This window comes from Schistocerca americana, chromosome 6 (genome assembly GCF_021461395.2).
Source record: "Schistocerca americana isolate TAMUIC-IGC-003095 chromosome 6, iqSchAmer2.1, whole genome shotgun sequence".
Classification (NCBI taxonomy): Eukaryota; Metazoa; Arthropoda; class Insecta; order Orthoptera; family Acrididae; genus Schistocerca; species Schistocerca americana.
In genome coordinates, this window is record NC_060124.1 from 196356849 (window position 1) to 196380637 (window position 23789).

General features: G+C 45.3%; 1 protein-coding gene across 1 annotated transcript in view; it reads left to right on the forward strand.

The window, feature by feature from the left end:
* LOC124619544 (inactive dipeptidyl peptidase 10-like) overlaps positions 1 to 23789 on the forward strand; it is a 380569-nt gene that overhangs the window by 271722 nt on the left and 85058 nt on the right. The window contains exon 10 of the mRNA XM_047146009.1: positions 15407 to 15630. Coding sequence (XP_047001965.1) covers positions 15407 to 15630 — 224 coding nt within the window. The remainder of the gene's footprint in view (positions 1 to 15406; positions 15631 to 23789) is intronic.

The following is a 23789-nucleotide window of genomic DNA, read 5'->3' on the forward strand; positions in this document are numbered from 1 at the left end:
CGGTGTCAATGTGTTCTTTTTTCCATTTCCAGGAGTGTATATCAGTTCATGACATCCAGTCTTACAAATTTACTGTCTCTGATAGGCACACGTCCATATCATCCGCTATCAAAACTCCGCCATCTCTCTCCCCACATCCACCACTGCTGGCGGCTCACCTCCAACTGCGCAACGCTACGCACTGTTAACATCCAACTGCCCACTACAATAGAGAATTTTTCAACAATGCCAACCAGCCACAGACTGCACACAGCACAGCCAGTGATTTTCATACAGAGCGCTACGTGGAGTTACTAATATAAAAACCTAAACAGCCTACTTACAACATGTGAAGACATTTTTCCCTACGATACAAAACTTTTATCTTTTGGGAAATATAAAGGCTCTTATTGTTGTTTTGAGCAAGCAAAATATATCATATCACTTCTGAGTAAAAGTTCACAACAGATATTACTGAATAAAGTACATACAGAGGGTGCATAAAAATACTGAAAAACGAAAACATTATATATTAAAAACAGCTTCCAGTCATCTCGGAATGGATAAATAAGGTTCCATATGATTTTCAAAGCAATCTTATACTGGTCTTGATGTTTAGTTTGTTGGGCGCTCAACTGCGCCGTCATCAGCGCCCGTACAAAGTCCCAGTTTTCACGCAGTTCAATTTTTACACAGTCCAGTCTAGCTACTGTCACGAATGATGACGATGAGGATAAAATGATGAGGACAACACAAACACCCAGTCCCTGGGCAGAGAAAATCTCCAACCCGGCCGGGAGTAGAACCCGGGGCCCGGTGATCCAGAGGCAGCAACGCTAGCCACTAGACCACGAGCTGCGGACTTACACAGTTCTTCCTGTAAAATAGCGGCAATTTCAAATAATTATGACGGAGGTCGATACCTATCACGCACCCTTTTCTCCAAAGTAGGTCGCAAAGGCTCAATAACTCTGAAATCTTTGGACAATTGTGACCAGGGGAGAAGCGACAATTCATTCTCGTGCTCACAAAACCAATCCTGGATCATGTGAGTTGTGTGAGAAAGGGCCCTGTCGTCCTGAAAGACAGCATCACCACTGGGGAACAACCATTGTACCACGGGATGGACCTGATCAACCAAAATGACTACATAATCCCTGGTAGTAATGCGACGCTGCTGGGTGCCCAAAGGACCCATGGAACACCACGATATCGTTACCAAAATCTTCACTAAACCCCGCCATGTTTCGCTCTAGCGACGTTAAGTTCGGACAGAAGTCAGAAACAGAGTGAAGCAAGACTCATCTGACGAAATTCCTTTTTCCACTGCTCCATGGTTCAGGTTTTATGGTTTCGACACCACGTTTTCGCGTTACGGGCACTTGCGTCACTGATGAGTGGTTTTGGAGTTCCATCTCGTCCTGAACTTCGCTGCTTATGGAGTTCCCCTCGTTCTGTTTTGGTTCTGGCAGAGTTCGCAAGTGCCACATTCAGCTCTGCAGTGACTTTTGTAGCTGTCGCCCTCTTATTTTTACTACTCTTCCACTTCAATGACCGTCTGTCACGATCACTCAACACACATTTACGTACGCGTTGTGCTTTAGCGGATGACGTTTTCCGCTTTCACTGTCTGCAGTATAAATTTTCGGGATGGTGCCACTTGAAGCACCAAATCTTTCAGCTACCTTGGTCAGGCAAGCACCCCCTATACTAGGACGAACAATCGCCCACTTTCGATGTCACTTAATTCGAACATAATGCAGTTAAAACTATGTAGAACACTGTTCTGACCACGACTGATAGTCGCAACGAATTGAGGACATTGCCCAGGTGCCGCCCGTGGTTAAATACAACAGCACAATCTGCAGGCATCCTCATTTACATCCAAGCATGCATCTCTCGCTGTGTTTCCATACTCTTGTCCAACACCAGTAGAGTAACTCTCTTTTGATGAGCCCTGACAAAAAATTGTTCAAATGGCTCTGAGCACTATGCGACTTAACTTCTGAGGTCATCAGTCGCCTAGAACTTAGAACTAATTAAACCTAACTAACGTAAGGACATCACACACATCCATGCCCGAGGCAGGATTCGAACCGGCGACCGTAGCGGTCGCTCGTCTCCAGACTGTAGCGCCTAGAACCGCACGGCCACTCCGGCCGGCACCCTGACACTAGACATAATATTCTAGTACTCACTTCGTATAAAAATCCTAATCAGGCTAAGTTACACTTCTAGGAATGTCTAAGAGCAGACCCTGAACGATTGATTTGGTAGGCAAGCGGCAGCCGTTACGTTGAAGACAGGCGGTGGTCGTCGTCTTACTAGCTGGCATGACGTCGGCCCTGGAAGTAGACCTGCTGATTCTCCAGTTGACTCTCAACTTCCTTCTGCTGGGTTCAAACCCGCGTCCGGCCATCTTGTTTTAAGTTTTCCATAATTTCTCTAAATCACTTCAGGCAAATGTCGGGATGGTTCCTTTAAAGGCACGGCTGACTTCCTTCCCTAATCCGATGGGACCGATGATCTCGCTATTCGGTCCCCTCCCCCAACTCAGCCTACCAATCAATCTGCTGTCGTCGTACCATGTGGAACCCTAAATAGTCATCAGGCAAATGGATACTGAGCAAAGCTCTGTTTCTAACCATTTGACCGGTGCAGCTAAACATTGCGGTGCTAGGGACTGATGACCTCACCAGTTTGGTCCCATAGTAACTCACCATAAATTTCCAAATTTTTCCAAAGGCGGTGCCCTCTGTACGCCGGACCGGAACTATGAGGTTGTCTCGCAGCATACGCCTGCTTTGCAGACTACCCCGCTGATTGTGATGTAATGGCTCTGAGCACTATGAGACTTAACTTCTCAGGTCATCAGTCTCCTAGAACTTAGAACTACTTAAACTTAACTAACCTAAGGACATCACACACATCCATGCCCGAGGCAGGATTCGAACCTGCGACAGTAGCGGTCGCGTGGTTCCAGACTGTAGCGCCTAGAACCGCTCGACCATTCCGGCCGGCGATTCTGATGTACCGTGTGGAGCATCTGTTCCCTGTGAAGACCTCCAAGAGCGAAACTTCTATTTGCTTTGACACTTTACTTTTCTTTGTTATTATATATAGTCCAATCTTATTAGATAAAGGCTGAAAATTATTTATACTTTCTGCGCTGAGACATTGTACTTGAAGTCTTCTAAATAGTTTATCGCGAGATGTATGGTGTCTTTTTCTGAGTGTGTCTCAGTGAAAAATTTTTCAACATTGTTATATTTTCCTGCTGTGGTGTGCGTACTGTAAGACCTTCGGTACACACACCATCAGATTATTTGACTTGTCGCTCTAACGAAGTAGGCGAGTGTCAGCAATATGTCTCGTGGTCTTATCGTGACGTGTTTATCTTCTCCCGTTAGGTCAGATACCTCAGATTGACGGTGACCAACTTTAAACAGAACTTGATTAATTTTCACACACATTTATTAAAATAATAAAAATCATAAACCTTATTTAACTTGATTCTGGATGCTATTTAGAACTGACAATCTGAAGTTCCTTTGGTCTTGGTACGTTAATCTTATTCTCACATATCTCTGATACTTGACAAAGTGTCTATACATTTCTCTTCATGGCTGTGTACAGGAATATGATAATCTTATTAGGCGCAGACTGAAACTTGACTACAGACTAATGCAGACTGACTAATCGGAGGTCTGTACACTCGTTACAATACCTCGCGCGTTCAGGTATCACTGCGCGAGTGTGATCCGCGAGGAGAAAAGGTTCTACGTTAGCAGCAATCTCATTGGCTGCGTTACATATTAATACGCGGATCGGCGGAAGCAGAATTTGGTCCGTCTTTATGGCAGCGCCATCTCGTAGAGCGTTGACGGACGAGCGCTACGCCTGCGCTGTTGTGCTTAGCGGGGCGCGCTCTAGTGGGAAAGTTGTGTACGCGCTGACTACACGGAACTATGCACAGATCACTTGCCAACCAAACAAGCTTGCAACTCTTTGCACCACATTTCTTTGTGCACAGTCGACGTTGCCTGTTAATTTGACCTGGTACTAGTCCCGTACACCCGAGCAATATTAAAGTATGGGCAGAACAAGTGTTTTGTATGCTGTCGCTTTTGCAAACAAACCAGTTTCCCAGTATCCTACCAATGAATCATAGCCAATCATATGATTTACCTACAATAGAGCTCATGTGATCTTTTCATTTCATATGCACAATCTGGCAAAAAAGGTGAAGCACCCAGAAGACAAAGCCGAATGTTAATATAACTTCCAACACGTTCACGTTATCGTCGGGTATGGCTGGAAGCTTATACCGGTGATCAAAAAGTCAGTATAAATTTGAAAACTGAATAAATCACGGAATAATGTAGATAGAGAGGTACAAATTGACACACATGCTTGGAATGACATGGGGTTTTATTAGAACCAAAAAAATACAAAAGTTCAAAAATGTCCGACAGATGGCACTGCATCAGATCAGAATAGCAATAATTAGCATAACAAAGTAAGACAAAGCAAACATGATGTTCTTTACAGGAAATGCTCAATATGTCCGCCATCATTCCTCAACAATAGCTGTAGTCGAGGAATAACGTTGTGAACAGCACTGTAAAGCATGTCCAGAGTTATGGTGAGGCATTGGCGTCGGATGTTGTCTTTCAGCATCCCTAGAGATGTCGGTCGATCACGATATACTTGCGACTTCAGGTAACTCCAAAGCCAATAATCGCACGGACTAAGGTCTGGGGACCTAGGAGGCCAAGCATGACGAAAGTGGCGGCTGAGCACACAATCATCACCAAACGACGCGCGCAAGAGATCTTTGACGCGTCTAGCAATATGGGGTGGAGCGCCATCCTTCATAAACATCGTACGTTCCAGCAGGTCTTTATCAGCCAGGCTGGGGATGATGCGATTCTGTAACATATCGGCGTACCTCTCACGCGTCACGGTAGCAGTTACTGACGTTTTGCAGTCCAGCACCATCTGTCGGACATTTTATGAACTTCGCCTTTTTCTTGTTCTAATAAAACCCCATGTAATTCCAAGCGTGTGTGTCAATTTTTACCTGTCTATCTACATTATTCCGTGGTTCATAAAGTTTTCAAATTTATACTGACTTTTTGATCACCCTGTATAGGGAACGTGAATATCGTGAGATGTTCAGTGAGCACCGAGAAGGACGCGAAGATGCTATGAGCCACGGGAGACGCTGTTATCAGCAGCTGACCGAATTTGAAAGTGTCCTCACTGTGGGTATCCATTTGGCCATCTGGCCGAATCGTACATTATATCAAGACAGGTGGGGTATTCGGACGTGACAGGGGCCCGATGTTGGGCTGCATGGGAACGTAAGGGCTGGCACACTCTTTGTTAACCTTTCAGCCAACCAAGTCTGACCTCCACAAGGGAGGATCGCCGAATTGTGCACCAAGCACATCGTAACCTCTTCATATGTGTGCCTGCCATCCAAGAATAAGTAACGGACTCACTGAATATCCTGTCATCGCCGCACCATTGGTTGGAGACTAGCAGAAGCTGGACTAGGGAATCATGTCCAATGTTAACACCACAAAGTGGTGTCATAACCAGGAAGCATGGACTGCTAATGAAAGGTGTTGCATTGTGTTCACTGATGAAGCACGGTTGTGCTCTACCAAGGACGACCATCGTCGGCAAGTATGTTGCTGACCTGGCTAGAGGTTGTTTTGGAGAGACGTAGTTGTGTTACTCCAGACGTCATGGTCTGGGTAGCCACCAGGTCACAGCTGGCAGTAAGACGCAGCACTGAAGGCAGAAAAGTAAAAATTATTAATGTAATAAAAATGTGCTACTGAGACAATAGAATAAATGAGAACTGTTTTAAAAAGGAATATAGTTGTTGATGAGGATGAGTATGACTCGAAAAAAACGGTTCTAAGCACTATGGGACTTAGAATCTGAGGTCATCAGTCCCCTAGACTTAGAACTACTTAAACCTAACTAACCTAAGGGCATCACACACATCCATGCCCGAGGCAGGATTAGAACCTGCGACCGCAGTAGCAGCGCGGTTGCGGAGTGAAGCGCCTAGAGCCGCTCGGCCACAGCGGCCGGCAGTATGACGGGATGAATACATTGGCTATAGTAAAAAATGAAATAATCGTATGCCATTAATGGCCGGGAGATCGCGTCTGGAATTGTTCGGTCGCCTAATGCAAGTCTTTTTATTTGAAACCACTTCGGCGACTTGCGCTTCGATGATGATGAAATGATAATGAGGACAAAATTCGACCCGACCCAGAATCGAACCCAGAACCTCAGGATCTAGAGACAACTGTCAGTATGCTGAAAGGTATCCTGGTTGAGCCAAGGCCTCGAGAACTGCCTTTGTAAACATTATAAGGAATTGCAAGAAACTGGAAATGTGAAGTATAAATTATGCTAACGAAAAACAACAGAAACTGCGGAGAGAAAGCGACTTAACATTTCAGCACCCATGAAACACAGTGCACACGCCGCTAAGAGACATCTTGAATGTGCCAGTTGGAGCAGCCAAGGCACTGTTCTGCAAGTACCACATGCAGCTTCGTGGCACTGACTTTCAGAATCGGGTACAGCTCTCCAGACAGAAGAGTGATGTGGCATTTCTATGGAAGACTTTCTTTTTTTTTAACGGATGAAGCATCGTTTACAAAGTATGGGTGAGAGAGCTGGATAAACAGTTATCATGATCTGGCAATGTGCGGTGTGGGTTTTTCTAGATTTTCATCATTGGTCCCTGTATTATTGACATTTCATTGACTCAATTTAGAATTCACTGAAATAACGTCACAAACGCCCTTAACCCGTGAAGTTTCATTTTGTTTTCTCCTCCACTTCTGAGTGCTTTACTTTTTCTGTCAGGCAGTGTATATACATTGGCAACAACGTTCTGAAGTGGAACGTATCCACTCCTTGATAGTAGTGCCCATGTTTGTCACCGAAGATTAGACAAATACTGACACTCTCCTCCCGTCCTAACAAGTTGTTTGCCAATACCACAGCAGTGTGCGCTCATCGCCAATACAAATCAAATGTCTCTGAGCACTATGGGACTTAACTTCTGAGGTCATCAGTCCCCTAGAACTTAGAACTACTTAAACCTAACTAACTAAGGGCATCACAAACATCCATGCCCGAGGCAGGATTCGAACCTGCGACCGTAGCGGTAACGCGGTTCCAGACTGTAGCGCCTAGAACCGCTCGGCCACCCCGGCCGGCTCGCCAGTACAGAAGCTACAGTCGCACGTGAGGGTCGCAGGTTAGTATGGGATAAACCAACAGGTCACAACCAATAGCTGTATTTTGGTTCTGAATAACCGGAATTTTTTGCTGCTTGTTTGGTATTGATTATAACTGGTGATTTTTATTTTTTTACGAATAACCGAGTAAAAACACCGATATTACAATTAGCCAGACCAGCAGTACTAAAATTTTTCGTTTCAAAATAAACCTCTCTTAAAATAGAAGTAATTTTTATTTGTAAAATTTGCATTGGTTAAAAACATTGCGTTATTATAAAAATGGAAAAACCGATCAGTGCTATTTTAATAACAATGCCGACAGAAACGAGCAACAAACCCATTGCATAAGAATTGGTACAGCATCGCTGAGACAATCATGCCGCAGTTATCATGTGTCTCTAAGGCATACGTGTACATGCAGTGTGCAACACTTGGCCCCACCTGCTCGTCTTTACGGTAGTTTCTCGTTGTCGTCACCGGACATCCATTGTATCTCAGAATCGCACCAACTCTAGCCTGGAAATATTTTTACGAAGTAAAATGTAAATGTCGTGTGACTAGGGCCTCACGTCGGGTAGACCGTTCGCCGGGTACAAGTCTTTCGATCTGACGCCACTTCGGCGGATGAGAATGAAATTACGATGCTGATTAGGACAACACAACACCCAGTCCCTGAGCGGAGAAAATCTCAGACCCAGCCGGGAATCGAACCCGAGCCCTTAGGATTGACATTCTGTGAATATATAGTCGCTCGAAGTGTCACAGGAGCCGTTCTCACGCTGTCTAGCAGCGACAGCTGTGCTTATGAGCCATGGCTTTTTTTTATGTTGTAAAAATAAATAAAAGAAAAAGAAAAACGCGGTTCCTCCGCTTTATGGTCCAACAACGCGACCACTCCTTTTTTGGGGGGGAACAGGAAGGCAGGGTAAACAAACAATCTTTATTCGTTCAGTTGTGCTGTCCTAGGGATAAGAAGAGTATCGAGACAGCAAAAACAATTTGGAAACAATAAAAATCAACGCAAAGCCCGCCCTCTTAACGGGAATAAAGTAAATGACAATCCTAGTCACGGGCGGGAGTGAAAATGAAGTTATCATCTGCATCACAATCCCTGCATCACGCGGTGTCGCATCATAAACCTGACAGAAAGCCATAGAATAATCTTCACCATTTCTGCCAGTGTGGGCGGGATGTATTTGTCCTGCGTCGACCATTCGAAGGACCATTATCTGAGGCGGGTTCGGTGTTTCCCATCGGTATTTTTTTTTTTTTTTTTTTTTTTTTGACGTTAACATAATCCAGTCATAATTGGCGCCAACAGGTAGGGGCCAGTTTTCTTCTCAGTGTGCTATATGCCAATATAATTGAACCGCGCAGTACTGTCTCTAGTCGTTCTGCTGCAGGAGTCTTCTCAGTTCTGGGACACCCCAGCTGTCGGGCGGATTGTGAAAAACACTTCCTAATAAATTGGAAAAGTAAGTCCTGTATTTCGTATGACTCCGTATGAGCTCGTGTTGTTCTTGTAAATACATCCAATAATCCATCACGGACTTAATATCGTACGAATACAAATATTTCGTCGCATGTCCAGCGATCCAATTGACCGCATACGTCTTTTGTTTGGGAAAAAAGGTCTTGTCCGGTAGAAAAAGTACATCCGATGAGATTTCTGTGTAGTTAGTGCGCCGAAGGAAGGCCAGTATTCGACGCATCAGCATCCAGACGTCCCTCGCTGCGCCACACACTAAATCATGTTCTTCCGTTGCTAACAGTCCACAGTTTGTGCAAAGAGGAGAATCGACCATATGAATTGTCTGTAATCGACTCCTTGTCACAAGTTTACGGTTTATAAGAATATACCACATCGATCTCGCTGCTGTTGACAGTAATGGAGTATGCACTGCACACCAAATGTTGTTCCACGTTCTCGACGGGTATTTGAATTCCATTATGTTGCGGCCATGGTGATCCATCAAGCATCTATAGATCTCCCGAGTCGTGGGTATTCTCGTCGAAGGTACTTTCAGACGGACATAACTGTAATCGACAAGAAATGAGGCAATGTGTGCAAGAGAAGGCGAAATATTGCCCACCGCAATAGGGGGTTCGTACGAAGGCGGAACAAGTACTTTTATCAGAGCTGACGTTATGTTATGCTTTCTTTGTTGCCAGTTTCGTATCATCGCTCGCATGTAAAGCGCCAGAGCTTTGTTTCGCACGTTTGTGAGGTTGAGGCCACCGTTCCGGAACTGTAGCGTTAACGTATCATATTTTATCTTAAATAACATCCTAGTACTAACATAGTAACCAAAGGCAGCCATGAGGCGGTCTGCAATACCCTTCGGTATTGGTAGGATCTGCTCTAAATGGGGCAGTCGTGACGCCATGTGAACGTTGGTGTATGCCACACGTTGGATCATGTCAAAGGCTCTCAGTGAGTTGCTGCGTATGGTCAGACGAACATTCTGCAGAAGCCGCCGAGAACTCACCGCCGCTGACCGCCGTAGTAAACGAGTAAATGTAATCCCCAGACATCTCAGCGATTCCACCGTCTGAAACGGTCCCGGTACGTCTTCCAGACCCCGTCCAATGTGCATAATTTTGGATTTCGTCATGTTAACGACACTGCCCGCCGCCGTCCCGTAAGAGTCTAGATGTTCAACAGCCTGACGCACTTCATGTCCTGATCTGACAAGAAGGATCAGGTCGTCCGCATATGCGCGACAAACGAAAGAGTTCTCATTAAGCGCTATCCCAGTAAGTGAGCGCCTCACAACACACATCAGCCGCTCAAGCGCTATCGCAAACAGCATCATGGAGAGTGGGCACCCTTGTCGGACTGAGCTGTTAATAGGAATCGAGCCCGCTTCCCGACCGTTTACAATCACCTTCGATGTAGCCCCTCGTATTAGCCTCATAACGATGGGGATGAAAACAGGTGGAATCGCCATTCGGCTCATGACTGACGCCAAGAAGTCATGGTTTATCCTGTCGAACGCACGATCGAAGTCCACAGTTATCATCGCTGCTCGCATTTTACACGTTTCCGCAAGGGCGATAACGTCACGGTATTCACTTAACGCCGAGGAGATGTTGCTTCGCACCCCTAGGCAAGCCTGATCAGGGGATATTGTCCTGGATATCGCCAGCTTGAGGCGAGACGCTAGTAGTCGTGCAAAGATTTTACAGTCGGTGTTTAGCATAGTGAGAGGCCTATATTGATTAACACTGCGACTCCCCGCCATCTTCGGGATGGGAAGAAGAAAGCCCGTCACAAAATCCGACGGTAGGCGCATGTCCGGACGCATCGCCTCATTGTACATCGACACCAACTGTGGCATCATCATGTCCACGAATTGTCGATAAAACTCTAGCGTAATCCCATCTGGCCCTGGTGATTTATGGGCCGCTCCTTTTGTGAGTATATCGTCTTCTGTGAGTGGCTCCATAAGCGCTGCCTTATCCGTCTCTGTCAGTGTCGTTTGCAGATGTTGCAGTATCTCTTCCCCCAGCAGACGGTCCGTCGGTGTACCGGCATATAGGTGGCGGAAATGCTCTAAAAATTCATTTGCAATGTTCTGTTGTGTTGTCAGTTGACGGCTATCTAAACCGTGGAGCACTGTTACCAATGCCCGGCGGTAACATTTATGTTCCCGCGACACATGGTGCATCGAGGTACGTTCCCCAGTGATGGTGTCGAGACATCTTGCCCGTATTGGGATGCCACCCAGTCGTCGTCGCGTGATCGATAGGATTTGTGCCTTGACACGATGAACTTCCGCATGATGTTCTGCAGACGGCACCTGGAAGGACAGCTCACGACGCATGGTGTAATAATAATCAAGAGTGTCTCTTTGCCATCGCGTCGTATCCCGACCATACTGTATGAGAGCTCTTCTTATTGCCGGCTTAGTACACTTGAGCCACCATTGAAGCACGGAGGTATATGTTGGTAGACGGCGTTGACATGTGGCCCATACCTCCTCGACTCTCTGACGACATTCGGGGTCCGCCAAAAGTGACGAATTGAGCTTCCATGTCCCGCGGCTTCTCCACACACTTTGCCCAGGGAGTGATATGGTACAAATGTAAGCCATATGATCAGTAAATGACGCAGGCCATCGTTCCGCGTCGACCACCTTATCCTGTAGGCCAACCGAAACATATATTCGATCGAGTCTGCTCGCCGAGTGACTGGTATAAAAAGTATATCCCTCACGGTTCCTATGAATCATGTCCCAGGTGTTCTCGTTGTCGTCACCGGACATCCATTGTATCTCAGAATCGCACCAACTCTAGCCTGGAAATATTTTTACGAAGTAAAATGTAAATGTCGTGTGACTAGGGCCTCACGTCGGGTAGACCGTTCGCCGGGTACAAGTCTTTCGATCTGACGCCACTTCGGCGGATGAGAATGAAATTACGATGCTGATTAGGACAACACAACACCCAGTCCCTGAGCGGAGAAAATCTCCGACCCAGCCGGGAATCGAACCCGAGCCCTTAGGATTGACATTGTGTCGCGCTACCACTCAGCTATCAGGGGCGGACATTTTACGAAGTCACATGGCAGTGAAGCACACTGCTTCATTTGCTTTAAAATATTAAAGATTTTTCAGCTATTTCTATGACCTTATGAAAGATATAGAAATTTACGGTAAAAGTAATAAACTAAAAAATTAACACTAATTCATTCATAGTATGTAATAAAGACAGACAGTAGCTGATCTGCAACGTGTGTTACGAAATACGGCTTCATCTGCTTATAGCCCTCGAAAACGGACAAATTAACACGAAAAACAGAGTTCTTCAAATTCAGGTTTCACCCTTCAGCACTGGCTTTTCGAAATGCCCAAATAGTGATATAATCGCCGATTACAACATGATTTCTGGGCAGAATTTCAAAAAAGCTGAATCAATAGGAGAATACTGGTGATTTTTTGTAGTATTCAACCACTTATCACTTTTTAAGAAAAGAAATGAACGGTGGACGAACAAAGTTTTCTTTTAATATGCCTATTTCACTTAATATTTTGATTACATGTACCTTGAAACAGAAAGAGCCAAAGTTTTTCTGTCTTTCACTTAAAACATCTGGGCTGAATGGCCGTGGTCGAAGTATTAAATTCTCCCCTGACGTTTCGTCTCCGACTGCGGGAGACATCCTCGGAGGTAAAGCGGCGAACTGCGAAGAGAACTCGAGGAAGCGCTGATTATATAGGCAGTACAGAGGGCGCCACTGTCGATCACGTGGCGTCGGCTATGAGATTGTCTCTGGTAATGCCAACATTCTCGATTGAAAGTAATCGATCGTCACGCTTGCGGTGCAACGCTGACATCCAAATTTCATCCAGTTTAACACCTTCGTCTTTCCTGTTAAAATTATTACGATGTCTATCAGGATATAAGATGAACATCAACAAAAGCAAAACGAGGATAATGGAATGTAGTCGAATTAAGTCGGGTGATGCTGAGGGTATTAGATTAGTAAATGAGACACTTAAAATAGTAGAGGAGTTTTGCTATTTGGGGAGCAAAATAACTGATGATGGTCGAAGTAGAGAGGATATAAAATGTAAACTGGCAATGACATGGAAAGCGTTTATGAAAAATAGAAGTTTGTAAACATCGACTACAGATTTAAGTGTCAGGAAGTCGTTTCTGAAAGTATTTGTATGGATGTAGCCATGTATGGAAGTGAAACATGGACGATAAATATTTTAGACAAGAGGAGGATAGAAGCTTTCGAAATGTGGTGCTACAGAAGAATGCTGAAGATTAGATGGGCAGATCACATAACTAATGAGGAGGTATTGAATAGGACTGGGGAGAAGAGAAGTTTGTGGCACAACTTGACTAGAAGAAGGGATCGATTAGTAGGACATGTTCTGAGGCATCAAGGCATCACCAATTTAGTACTGGAGGGCAGTGTGGAGGGTAAAAATCGTAGAGGGAGATCTTGAGATGAATACACCAAGCAGATTCAGAAGGATGTAGGTTGTGGTAGGTACTGGGAGATGAAGAAGCTTGAACAGGATAGGGTAGCATGGAGAGCTGCATCAAAGCAGTCTCAGGACTGAAGACCACAACAACAACAGCAATCAATCTCGATAGTCTCTCTATACATGCGTGCATAATAATGCGAGGTTTTTGATATGACGCTCGTCTCGCTGAATATTATTTCATGATCACCTTCCTGGTAAACATGTTCCGCTACGGCCGATTTATCCGTATGACCTAGGCGGCAATTGCTCTTGTGTTCAACAAGACGGGTGTTCACGCTTCTCTTTGTGGTACCGATATTGTGGACAGGTTTACATCAGCGCTTCCTCGAGTTCTCTTCGCAGTTCGCCGCTTTACCTCCGAGGATGTCTCCCGCAGTCGGAGACGAAACGTCAGGGGAGAATTTAATACTTCGACCACGGCCTATCAGCCCGGAAGTTTTAAGTGAAGACAATACCGGCCGTGAAAGCTAAAATTGTATGATTTTTCTGTCTTTGTTCAATTTCTACGTTTGTTACAGGAAGCGGGTTATACAGGGTCTTACAAAAAGGTACGGCCAAACTTTCAGGAAACATTCCTCATTTTAGTTTCGTCAGTATGTACTGTACTTTCTCGATTCACCGCCAGTTGGCCCAATTGAAGGAAGGTAATGTTGACTTCGGTGCTTGTGTTGACATGCGACTAGTTGCTCTACAGTCCTAGCATCAAGCACATCAGTACGTAGCATCAACAGGTTAGTGTTCATCACGAACGTAGTTTTGCAGTCAGTGCAATGTTTACAAGTGCGGAGTTGGCAGATGCCCATTTGATGTATGGATTAGCACGGGGCAATAGCCGTGGCGCGGTACGTTTTTATCGAGACAGATTTCCAGAACGAAGGTGTCCCGACAGGAAGACGTTCGAAGCAATTGATCGGCGTCTTAGGTAGCACGAAACATTCCAGCCTATGACTCGCGACTGGGGAAGACCTAGAACGACGAGGACACCTGCAATGGACGAGGCAATTCTTCGTGCAATTGACGATAACCCTAATGTCAGCGTCAGAGAAGTTGCTGTTGTGCAAGGTAACGTTGACCACGTCACTGTATAGAGAGTGCTACGCGAGAACCAGTTGTTTCCGTACCATGTACAGCGTGTGCAGGCACTATCAGCAGTTGACTGGCCTTCACGGGTACACTTCTGCGAGTGGTTCATCCAACAATGTGTTAATCCTCATTTCAGTGCAAATGTTCTCTTTACGGATGAGGCTTCATACCAACGTGATCAAATTGTAAATTTTCACAATCAACATGTGTGGGCTGACGAGAATCCGCAAGCAGTTGTGCATTCACGTCATCAACACAGATTTGCTGTGAACGTTTGGGCAGGCATTGTTGGTGATGTCTTGATTGGGCCCCACGTTCTTCCACCTACGCTCAATGGAGCACGTTATCATGATTTCATACGAGATACTCTACCTGTGCTGCTAGAACATGTGCCTTTACAAGTACGGCACAACATGTGGTTCATGCACGATGGAGCTCCTGCACATTTCAGTCGAAGTGTTCGTACGCTTCTCAACAACAGATTCGGTGACCGATGGATTGGTAGAGGCGGACCAATTCCATGGCCTCCACGCTCTCCTGACCTCAACCCTCTCGACTTTCATTTATGGGGGCATTTGAAAGCTCTTGTCTACGCAACCCCGGTACCAAATGTAGAGACTCTTCGTGCTCGTATTGTGGACGGCTGTGATACAATACGCCATTCTCCAGGGCTGCATCAGCGCATCAGGGATTCCATGCGATGGAGGGTGGATGCATGTATCCTCGCTAACGGAGGACATTTTGAACATTTCCTGTAACAAAGTGTTTGAAGTGACGCTGGTACGTTCTGTTGCTGTGTGTTTCCATTCCACGATTAATGTGATTTGAAGAGAAGTAATAAAATGAGCTCTAACATGGAAAGTAAGTGTTTCCGGACACATGTCCACATAACGTATTTTCTTTCTTTGTGTGTGAGGAATGTTTCCTGAAAGTTTGGCCATACCTCTTTGTGACACCCTGTATTAAGTGGTTTTGACAGTCAGATGTCTGGGGTGGTGGGGAGAAAAACGATATAACCGAAACCGGTTGTTTCAGCGATATCCGTGGTCCTTGCTGCAGGTGCACGAGCAGCGGTCGCACGCCTGGCTGGAGCCCGCGCCGGCGCCCCTCTTCTCGGCAGACGGCGAGTCCTTCGTGGCGGTGCTGACGCAGCGCGACGCCGCCGTGCCGGGCTACCCGCACGTCGTCAGGGTCGACATCGCCGAGCAGAGGACCACACCACTCACGTACGGCGCCTGGCACGTCACCGCCATTGCCGCCTGGGACCAGTTCCACCATCTTGTGTAAGATATTCACCCGCTTCCTACGAGCGGCGTCAACAAGTAATGTAACACATTCTTTTCTCTGCCAGTTTCGGTTGAAAAAAATGCTGAATTTGTTGTGGGAGATCTCACAATACGAGGTTTGTCCGGAAAATACGTATAAAAGTTGAATAATGTCTTTATGTTACAAGTTGCAGTCACCGCCAGTTGGGACTACTGCTGTAATCAATCCCCTCAACGCTCAGTTCGAGTCAGAGCACTCTGCGTGAAGGTGGGAGTATGCGGCAACTTGTTGGCAGTTACCCTTTTTCACCTGCTGTCGGCATGGAGCTCTCTCTGATTGAGGAACAGCGCGTCAACATCAAGTTTCTTGCAAAGCTAGGCAAGAATGGCCGTGAGATTTTTGAGTGTTTGAAACAGGTTAACGGAGACAATTCTCTGAAGGAACCAACCGTGAACAAGTGGTTGAAAAGGTACCGGGATGGCCGAGAAGAAGTGAACGATGACCCTCGCCCAGAGCGCCCGTCGACATCGAGTTCCGATGCAAATGTTGAATGAATTCGGGCTCGTGTTCTTAAAGACCGTAGATGGACAGTCAGAATGATTGCTGACGAGCTGTCAGTCCCCAAAACAATCGTTCACGAAATCCTGACACAAAAACTTGAAATGAATAAATTGTGTGCGAAAATCGTACCGAAGCTTTTGACGCCAGAACAGAAAGCAAAGAGGGTTGAATGCTGTGAGGATTGGTTGGAAACAGAGGGACGAGGGGACTTTCTCAACCGAGTCATCACCGGAGACGAGTCCTGGTTTTACGAATTCGATGTGGAGCTCAAATCTCAAAGCAAGGAATGGAAACTAGCAGGAGGACCGAGAACAAAAAAGTCGTGAAAATCAAGGTCCAATGTGAAGACAATGTTGATTATTTTCTTTGATTCTAGTGGCATTGTTCACAAGGAAATTGTCCTTCTCGGTCAGAGAGTGAACGGAAATATTTACGGTGAAGTTCCGACACGTCTCAGAGCTCGTGTGGCTCGAGTTCGACCGGAGTTGGCAAAATGGGGCAGGTGGATCCTTCATCACGACAATGGGCCCGCTCATACGTCGCCCGTTGTGCGCGAGTTTTTGGTCCGAAGCTCAATCACCGTGACAGACCACCCGCCTTATTCACCCGATTTAGCCCCGTGTGACTTCTTCATGTTCCCGAAATGCAAAATGGTGCTTCGGGGGCGGCACTTTGGAGATGTGAAAGCCATCAAGGCGGAAACGACACGGCAACTGAACAACATCACAACTGAAGACTTTCAGCAATGTTATCAACAGTGGAAACGGCGTTGGCAGAAGTGTATCGCGTCTCAGGGCGAGTACTTTCAAGGAGACCATATTGTAACACCTGAATAATTATAAAATAAAGTTATTATTCAACTTTTATACGTATTTTCCAGACAAACCTCGTAGTCTCGCTTCAGCACCTATAGTTTCACGAAGTTCCGGTATGTGGCGGTGCTGTACGTAGACAACAAAATTGCGTCTGTAACGGAGGTGTGTTCCAAGGACCGAGCTGTAGTGGAAAACCAGGTCGACGTAGATATTAGCAGGCGCTTGCAGAAGGTCTATGGAGACCTGGCACTGAACAAAAGCACGGTGATTCGTTGGGCGAGACGTCGGTTATCATTGCAATAAGGTCGCACAAACCTGTCTGATCTTCCACGTGCTGGCCGACCGCACACAGCTATGACTCCTGCAGTGTCGGAATGTCTGGACACTCTTACGTAATTCTTCAGGCTTTCCCGGTGAGATCTTGACATATGGAATAATCGGGTCTACTGCCGGATGTTTGTGTCGCTCTGGCACAATATTTCGGCCACGTAACTCGTTGCCTTCTTCAGGTGCGACCTGAGACTGCCGTATTGGAGGATCTTGTCCAGTAGGACGGGCCTCAGACAGCTGCCACAGATGGCGACCGTGTCGGGCACGGACGTCCGAGGGAGCACGGCGGAAGAGACAACACGTTAAGGTCGGGACTCACATATCCGGACCGTGTCCGTGCCGAGACACGTCCGAGTATCGGTCGTCACCTAGACAACGAAATACATCATTAAAACAAATGTAGCGGGCCGCACTTGCCCGGGCCGTGCACGGGGAACGTCAACGGGCAGGGGCCGGGCCGGGCGGGATTCGCCGTGTTTAATTTTTCACGTGACGGACACGGCCTGACGGTAGAATTGTCTTGTGAGCGTGCAACTGCGCAAGACTGTTCTGTGTACAAAACATGGATGTGGAACGACTAATAGAAGAAGATCGTAAGTTTGCTGTTCTTTACGATCAGGGAACTGAAATAGCCGGCCGGTGTGGCCGTGTGGTTCTAGGTGCTTCAGTTTGGAACCGCGTGACCGCTACGGTCGCAGGTTCGAATCCTGCCTCGGGCATGGATGTGTGTGATGTCCTTAGGTTAGTTAGGTGTAAGTAGTTCTAAGTTCTAGGGGACTGATGACCTCAGATGTTAAGTCCCATAGTGCTCAGAGCCATTTGAACTGAAAACTACAGGAATATCGAGTGCAAAGACAGAGTTTGGAAGACAATTGCAACAGATCTACAAGCCAAAGGTAAGATAAAAACTATACGAGTTTTAATACCCGAAAGATATTTATTTACTTTTTATTTGACAAACATGTTTGGTTTGTGTCATCGTTATATCGCCAAGGCGACATGTTGCCATTCCACAGTCCCTTGTGAAGAATTTAGGAATTTTTTGAGTTGTTCTCGTACAGCAAATGCAGCATCTGTTGATCTCCCACGAATTCGAGGTAGGTTTCGAAGATTTGATGATCTTCCGGATCCCTCAGCAGTTTCCTTTTGATCCATCCTCTGTTCGGGCACCCTACAACCTTCCATTTTTCGAATGAAGTTGTACAGTACACACGCAGCTGTCACAATCATTGTTAGGTTATTAGGATCTCCCTGAAGGATTCTTCAAAATATTCGGAATTTCTGTTGCAATATACCGAATGCAATGTTTTTTCTCAGTCTTGTTTCTAGTTTCTTTAAAAGTTCACAAAAGGTGTACTGCGTCATCCTAAAATATTCATAAAACTTAGTCTTATCATCTATGAGATGAGAAAATAATGTTCGAAACTCTCCCTGTACTGGTCTTTTTTTCCAGGCACTGTGGATTCATAATTTTCTTCTTCTTGTTTGCCTTCGTTCTTTTTCCTCTTCGTCTAAAGCAAGTGCTATAAATCCTAATTCACTATTACGAAAATTAGCGAACATGTTTCACAGCTTTCACAAACGGAAACACATATCACCGCGTCCGAGTCACTACAAGGAACAACAAAGACACGGCCGTGCGCCGGTCATGTGTGACCCCCGCAGGAACGGACCGGAGCACGGCCGTCACTCTTCCGACGCTCGGCCCTGACACGGCCCGGACGTGTGTGTCCCGACCTTTACAGGCAGCGCCAGGCGGGCACGGACGGCAGAGAGAGCACCCAGCGCCCTCTGGGCATAAATACTGGACAAGATCCTCCAATACGGCAGTCTCAGGTCGCACCTGAAGAAGGCAGCGAGTTACGTGGCCGAAATATTGTGCCAGAGCGACACAAACATCCGGCAGTAGACCCGATTATTCCACATGTCTGGACACTCTTATTTGAGGTAATCTACGGGTCACAATCAAACACCTCACTGCACAACTTAACGCCTCTGTTGGTAGTGCTGACACACTCATCCACCATTTGGTACTCAAAGGTGCTTGCCCACGGCTTGCTCACCGCCTAAGAAGAAGAGCACCGTTCTGTGTGGAGTTGCTTGCACGTAACGAGGCTGATCGTGACAGTTTTTTGTCAGACATCGTCACAGGCGATAAAACGTGGTTCATCACTTCGAACCAGAAACAAAACGGCAATCCGTGCAGTGGCGCCACACGAGCTGTGCTCCGTGGAAAAAATTCAAAGCCATATCTTCAGCCGGTTAAGACATGGCTATGGGCTTCTGTTACTCTGAAGGGGTTATTCTGTTTGATGGCCTCCTTCCTGGTGAACTCGAGAGGAACTCATTGGGCTGTTCTTCCTCAACCTTCCGACTTCCATCTGGTGCAATGAAGGATGCACTCCACGGGTAGGAGCATATGGATGATGGGGACTTATTGATGCACCAAGGCTCTGGCTCCAAAGTCGACGTTCGGAGTGATACTATACGGGCACAGAGGTCCTCCCAGTAACGTGGCGCATGGACGTCGCATAGAATGAAGCTTTTGTTGAAAATTAGGGTTTTGTAGCCAAAAGAGTTGGGAATAATTTGGTGTATTGGAATCCTGATTAAAGCCAAGCTTTTTATTTCTTTTTTGCACACACATTGCATTTATCGAACCATTTTCGACCATTCTACATCTACATACATACTCTGCAAACCTCTACGAAGTGAATGGCAGAGGGCACTTAGTAGTTCACCATATACTGGAGTATCTTCCCCTTCCAGTCGTATGGAGCGCTGGAATAAAGACTGCTTAAATGCATCTGTGTGGGCTGTAATTAGTCGAATCTTGTATTCATGAATTCTACGGCAACAGTATGTATGTTGCTGACGAATGTCTTGATTCTTGACCTTTTTCCTGGTTCTCTAATCAAGTTCTACATGCGATCCCCTTGTGACAAGTTCAGTTCCGAGACCATTGCTTCCTTCTCAGAGACCATTATTCCTGAAATGATGAAGTACAGGGTGTCCCAAAAAGAATGACCCGGTTTTAACTTGTAATAATATTGAGACAAAAGTCACTAGGTACCTGAAACAGCGCTAGATGTAATCGGCGTGGTATAGAGTTTCGGAAAAAATCCACTAGATGGAGCACCACCGCACTGGCACAACAACGTGCGCAGTTTCCTCAATGCCAACGTACCTCAACGTTGGATAGGGCGTACAGGACCGCGAGACCAGGCTTTACGCTCTTGGCCTCCTAGGTCCCCTGACTTAACACCATGTGATTTCTTCCTGTGGGGATATGTTAAACAATGTGTTTACGTTCCTCCCTTACCTCGTGACATTGATGAACTAAAAACCAGAATATTAGCTGCTGTACCTTCAGTGACAGAAGACACCTTACGCTCAGTTTGGGATGAATTCGGCTATCGGCTAGATGTCGTCCGTGCAGCCAATGGAGGACATATTGAACATTCATGATGGATTTCTATAAACTTCTGTCATTTGTGAGTAATTTAGTATGCAATTTGTTGGTGTTAAGCCCTTCCTCTTAATAAATAATTCTATTTAAAATCAGGTCATTCTTTTTGGGACACCTTGCATTACCAGAGCTATTCGGAAAGTAAGGTCCGATCGGTTCCAAAATGGAAACCACAGAGAACATCAAAAGTCTTGTATTTTCAACAGTTAGCTGTACCTTCCAGCTACTTCTCTAGATAGTCGCCACTCCGACTGAGACATTTCCCGTAGCATTGAACCAACTTTCAAATACCCCCTGTTGTGGAAGGCAGCCGCCTGTGCATTCTGCCAATTCTCTTCGCTGATCTGCAGCTTGTTTTCTGAGCCAAAATGTTGTCTTCATAGCTAGCGATTCGTGTGAACAGAGATGAAAATCAGAGGAAGCCAAGTCCGGGATATATGCTGTGTGATCAGACACATCCCATCGAAAACGCTGCAGGAGCGTCCTCAATGCCCTTGCACTTCGCGGCCGAGAACTGTCATAAAGAAGGAAATGCATGACAGTTACGTTTGTGTGCTGCGTGAAGTCAGACGAAATCTCTCAGAGGCAGTCACTCTTGGCGGGAGACATTATTTTCTAGGCACGTTTGCGTGCTCACTGTGAGTCCAGGACTGAAGAGAGCGATGTGAGGCGATCGACGGGTATACTACAGATACTATCCGACAAATCTCTGCACAGCTTCATCGGATTTTCACTATGGTTTCCAATTCGCGATCGATCGGATCTTACTTTCTGAAGAGCCTTCGTAGCTGGTACCCCATCGTCATCACGCTACCCTAACAACATTTTAGAATGAAAAATTTTTTGGACATTTTTATTTTTAAAATGACGAAAGATAAATGATAGGTGTGTTATTGAATCACAAACTAATGAGTCTATGAGAAAACTGGTACTACTTATTTCTAAACGCTTTTTTTTATAGAATGATGGAATAATTCCCAGTACATCACGAGTGGTACCTACTACTTCTTCTCAGGAACGAAAGCTAACTATCCACATTGAGGGTAGACACGTCTCGCAAAACATACTTCCTCTTCATCGCACTCTCTCTAGCGACACTTGATTCACCCACAATGTGCACTCTCATTTAAAATAAACCATATTGAAATGTCTCCACTATAATTACTGTTTATACATCAGTTGATTGCTGGACTCCTTACTTCTGAACTGCCAGAAATTGGAAGACTTCAGGTTCCCGATGTTTTGCACAGAAGCACTGTCACTAATAATAATAATTATGATTTTGCTGTGTAGGCTCTACATCAACCAAGTTATGTAGTTACTATTGCTATCAATTAATTCATTTACCTAATGCGATGAGAATAACGTTAGCAGTTTCTGGTCCATTGCGTGAACTACCTACAATTCGGAGAAGGCATCGGACATTTTCGTGAAATATTTAAGCATATGTAATACAATTGTCTCAATTAATGTCAGAGATGTGTGGTACAAAGTTCAAAGTATGTTTACAGTGGGAGGAAGAAAGACGTTGCTCATACAGTCATTTCACACATTTTGCTACATATTACTGCTAGTATTTGAAAAAAAAGAGTAATTGTTGGTAACATATGTTATAATTATTACTATGTTACAAAACAACGCTAATAGTAATATCCTTTTTTAAAAATGTGGTTTCGTCATTGAAACGTAGACAAACCCTTCTGTTCTTACCGCAAAAAAAATTTTGTTTCTCCAGGTTGAGAACCACTGAACTAGTCGACTTTCCAACTCGGTCCAAATCCATTACGTCAGTGTCAACTGCCAAATGTCAAAAATGTCCTGAGTAAATGCAGCATGCTCTGTCTTATTGTCTGGTTCGATTTCCTATCACAAATGCAGTCTATACGAAAAAATGAAGACGCGTTTGGAGCACTTGGTACACTTAATTATTTTGATGGCTTATGCACACATTGTAATTCTGTCAGAGACAGCAAAGGACCTGGAAGAGCAGCTGAACGGAATGGGCAGTGTCTTCAAAGGAAGATATAAGATGAACATCAACAAAAGCAAAACGAGGATAATGGAATGTAGTCAAATTAAATCGGGTGATGCTGCGGGAATTAGATTAGGAAATGAGACGCTTAAAGTAGAAAACGAGTTTTGCTATTTGGGGAGCAAAATAACTGATGATGGTCGAAGTAGAGAGGATATAAAATGTAGACTGGCAATGGCAAGGAAAGCGATTCTGAAGAAGAGAAATTTGTTAACATCGAGTATAGATTTAAGTGTCAGGAAGTCATTTCTGAAAGTATTTGTATGGAGTGTAGCCATAAGTGAAAGTGAAACGTAGATGATAAATAGATTAGACAAGAAGAAAATAGAAGCTTTCGAAATGTGGTGCTACAGAAGAATGCTGAAGATTGGATGGGTAGATCACATAACTAATGAGGAGGTATTGAATAGAAGTGGAGAGAAGAGAAATTTGCAGCACAACTTGACTAGAAGAAGGGATCGGTTGGTAGGGCATATTCTGAGGCATCAAGGGATCACCAATTTAGTATTGGAGGGCAGCATGGAAGGTAAAAACCCTGGAGGAAGACCAAGAGATGAATACACTAAACAGATTCAGAAGGATGTAGGTTCCAGTAGGTGCTGTGAGATGAAGAAGCTTGCACAGGATAGAGTAGCATGGAGAGTTGCATCAAACCAGTCTCTAGACTGAAGACCACAACAACAACAACACACAGGCTCATGTTACGAACACTGGAAAACCTGTTGAATTCTCTCCATATTTTCATCATTTCTTGTTGACCGGCTCACATGTCACTTCAAACCCAGTTTCCATCTTCCCATGAAGTTAGTATGCCATTTTCTTATGGATACTCTAGACATTAGTAGTTTCCCGTATCACCTTCGGAAATTTCTCTGGACTTGTATGTCTGACTTTCTTTCAACAAACCAAGTTACACACTGTGCCGTACCTGTGCAGACTCAGTTCTTTTATTGATTTATGTCGCTCCTG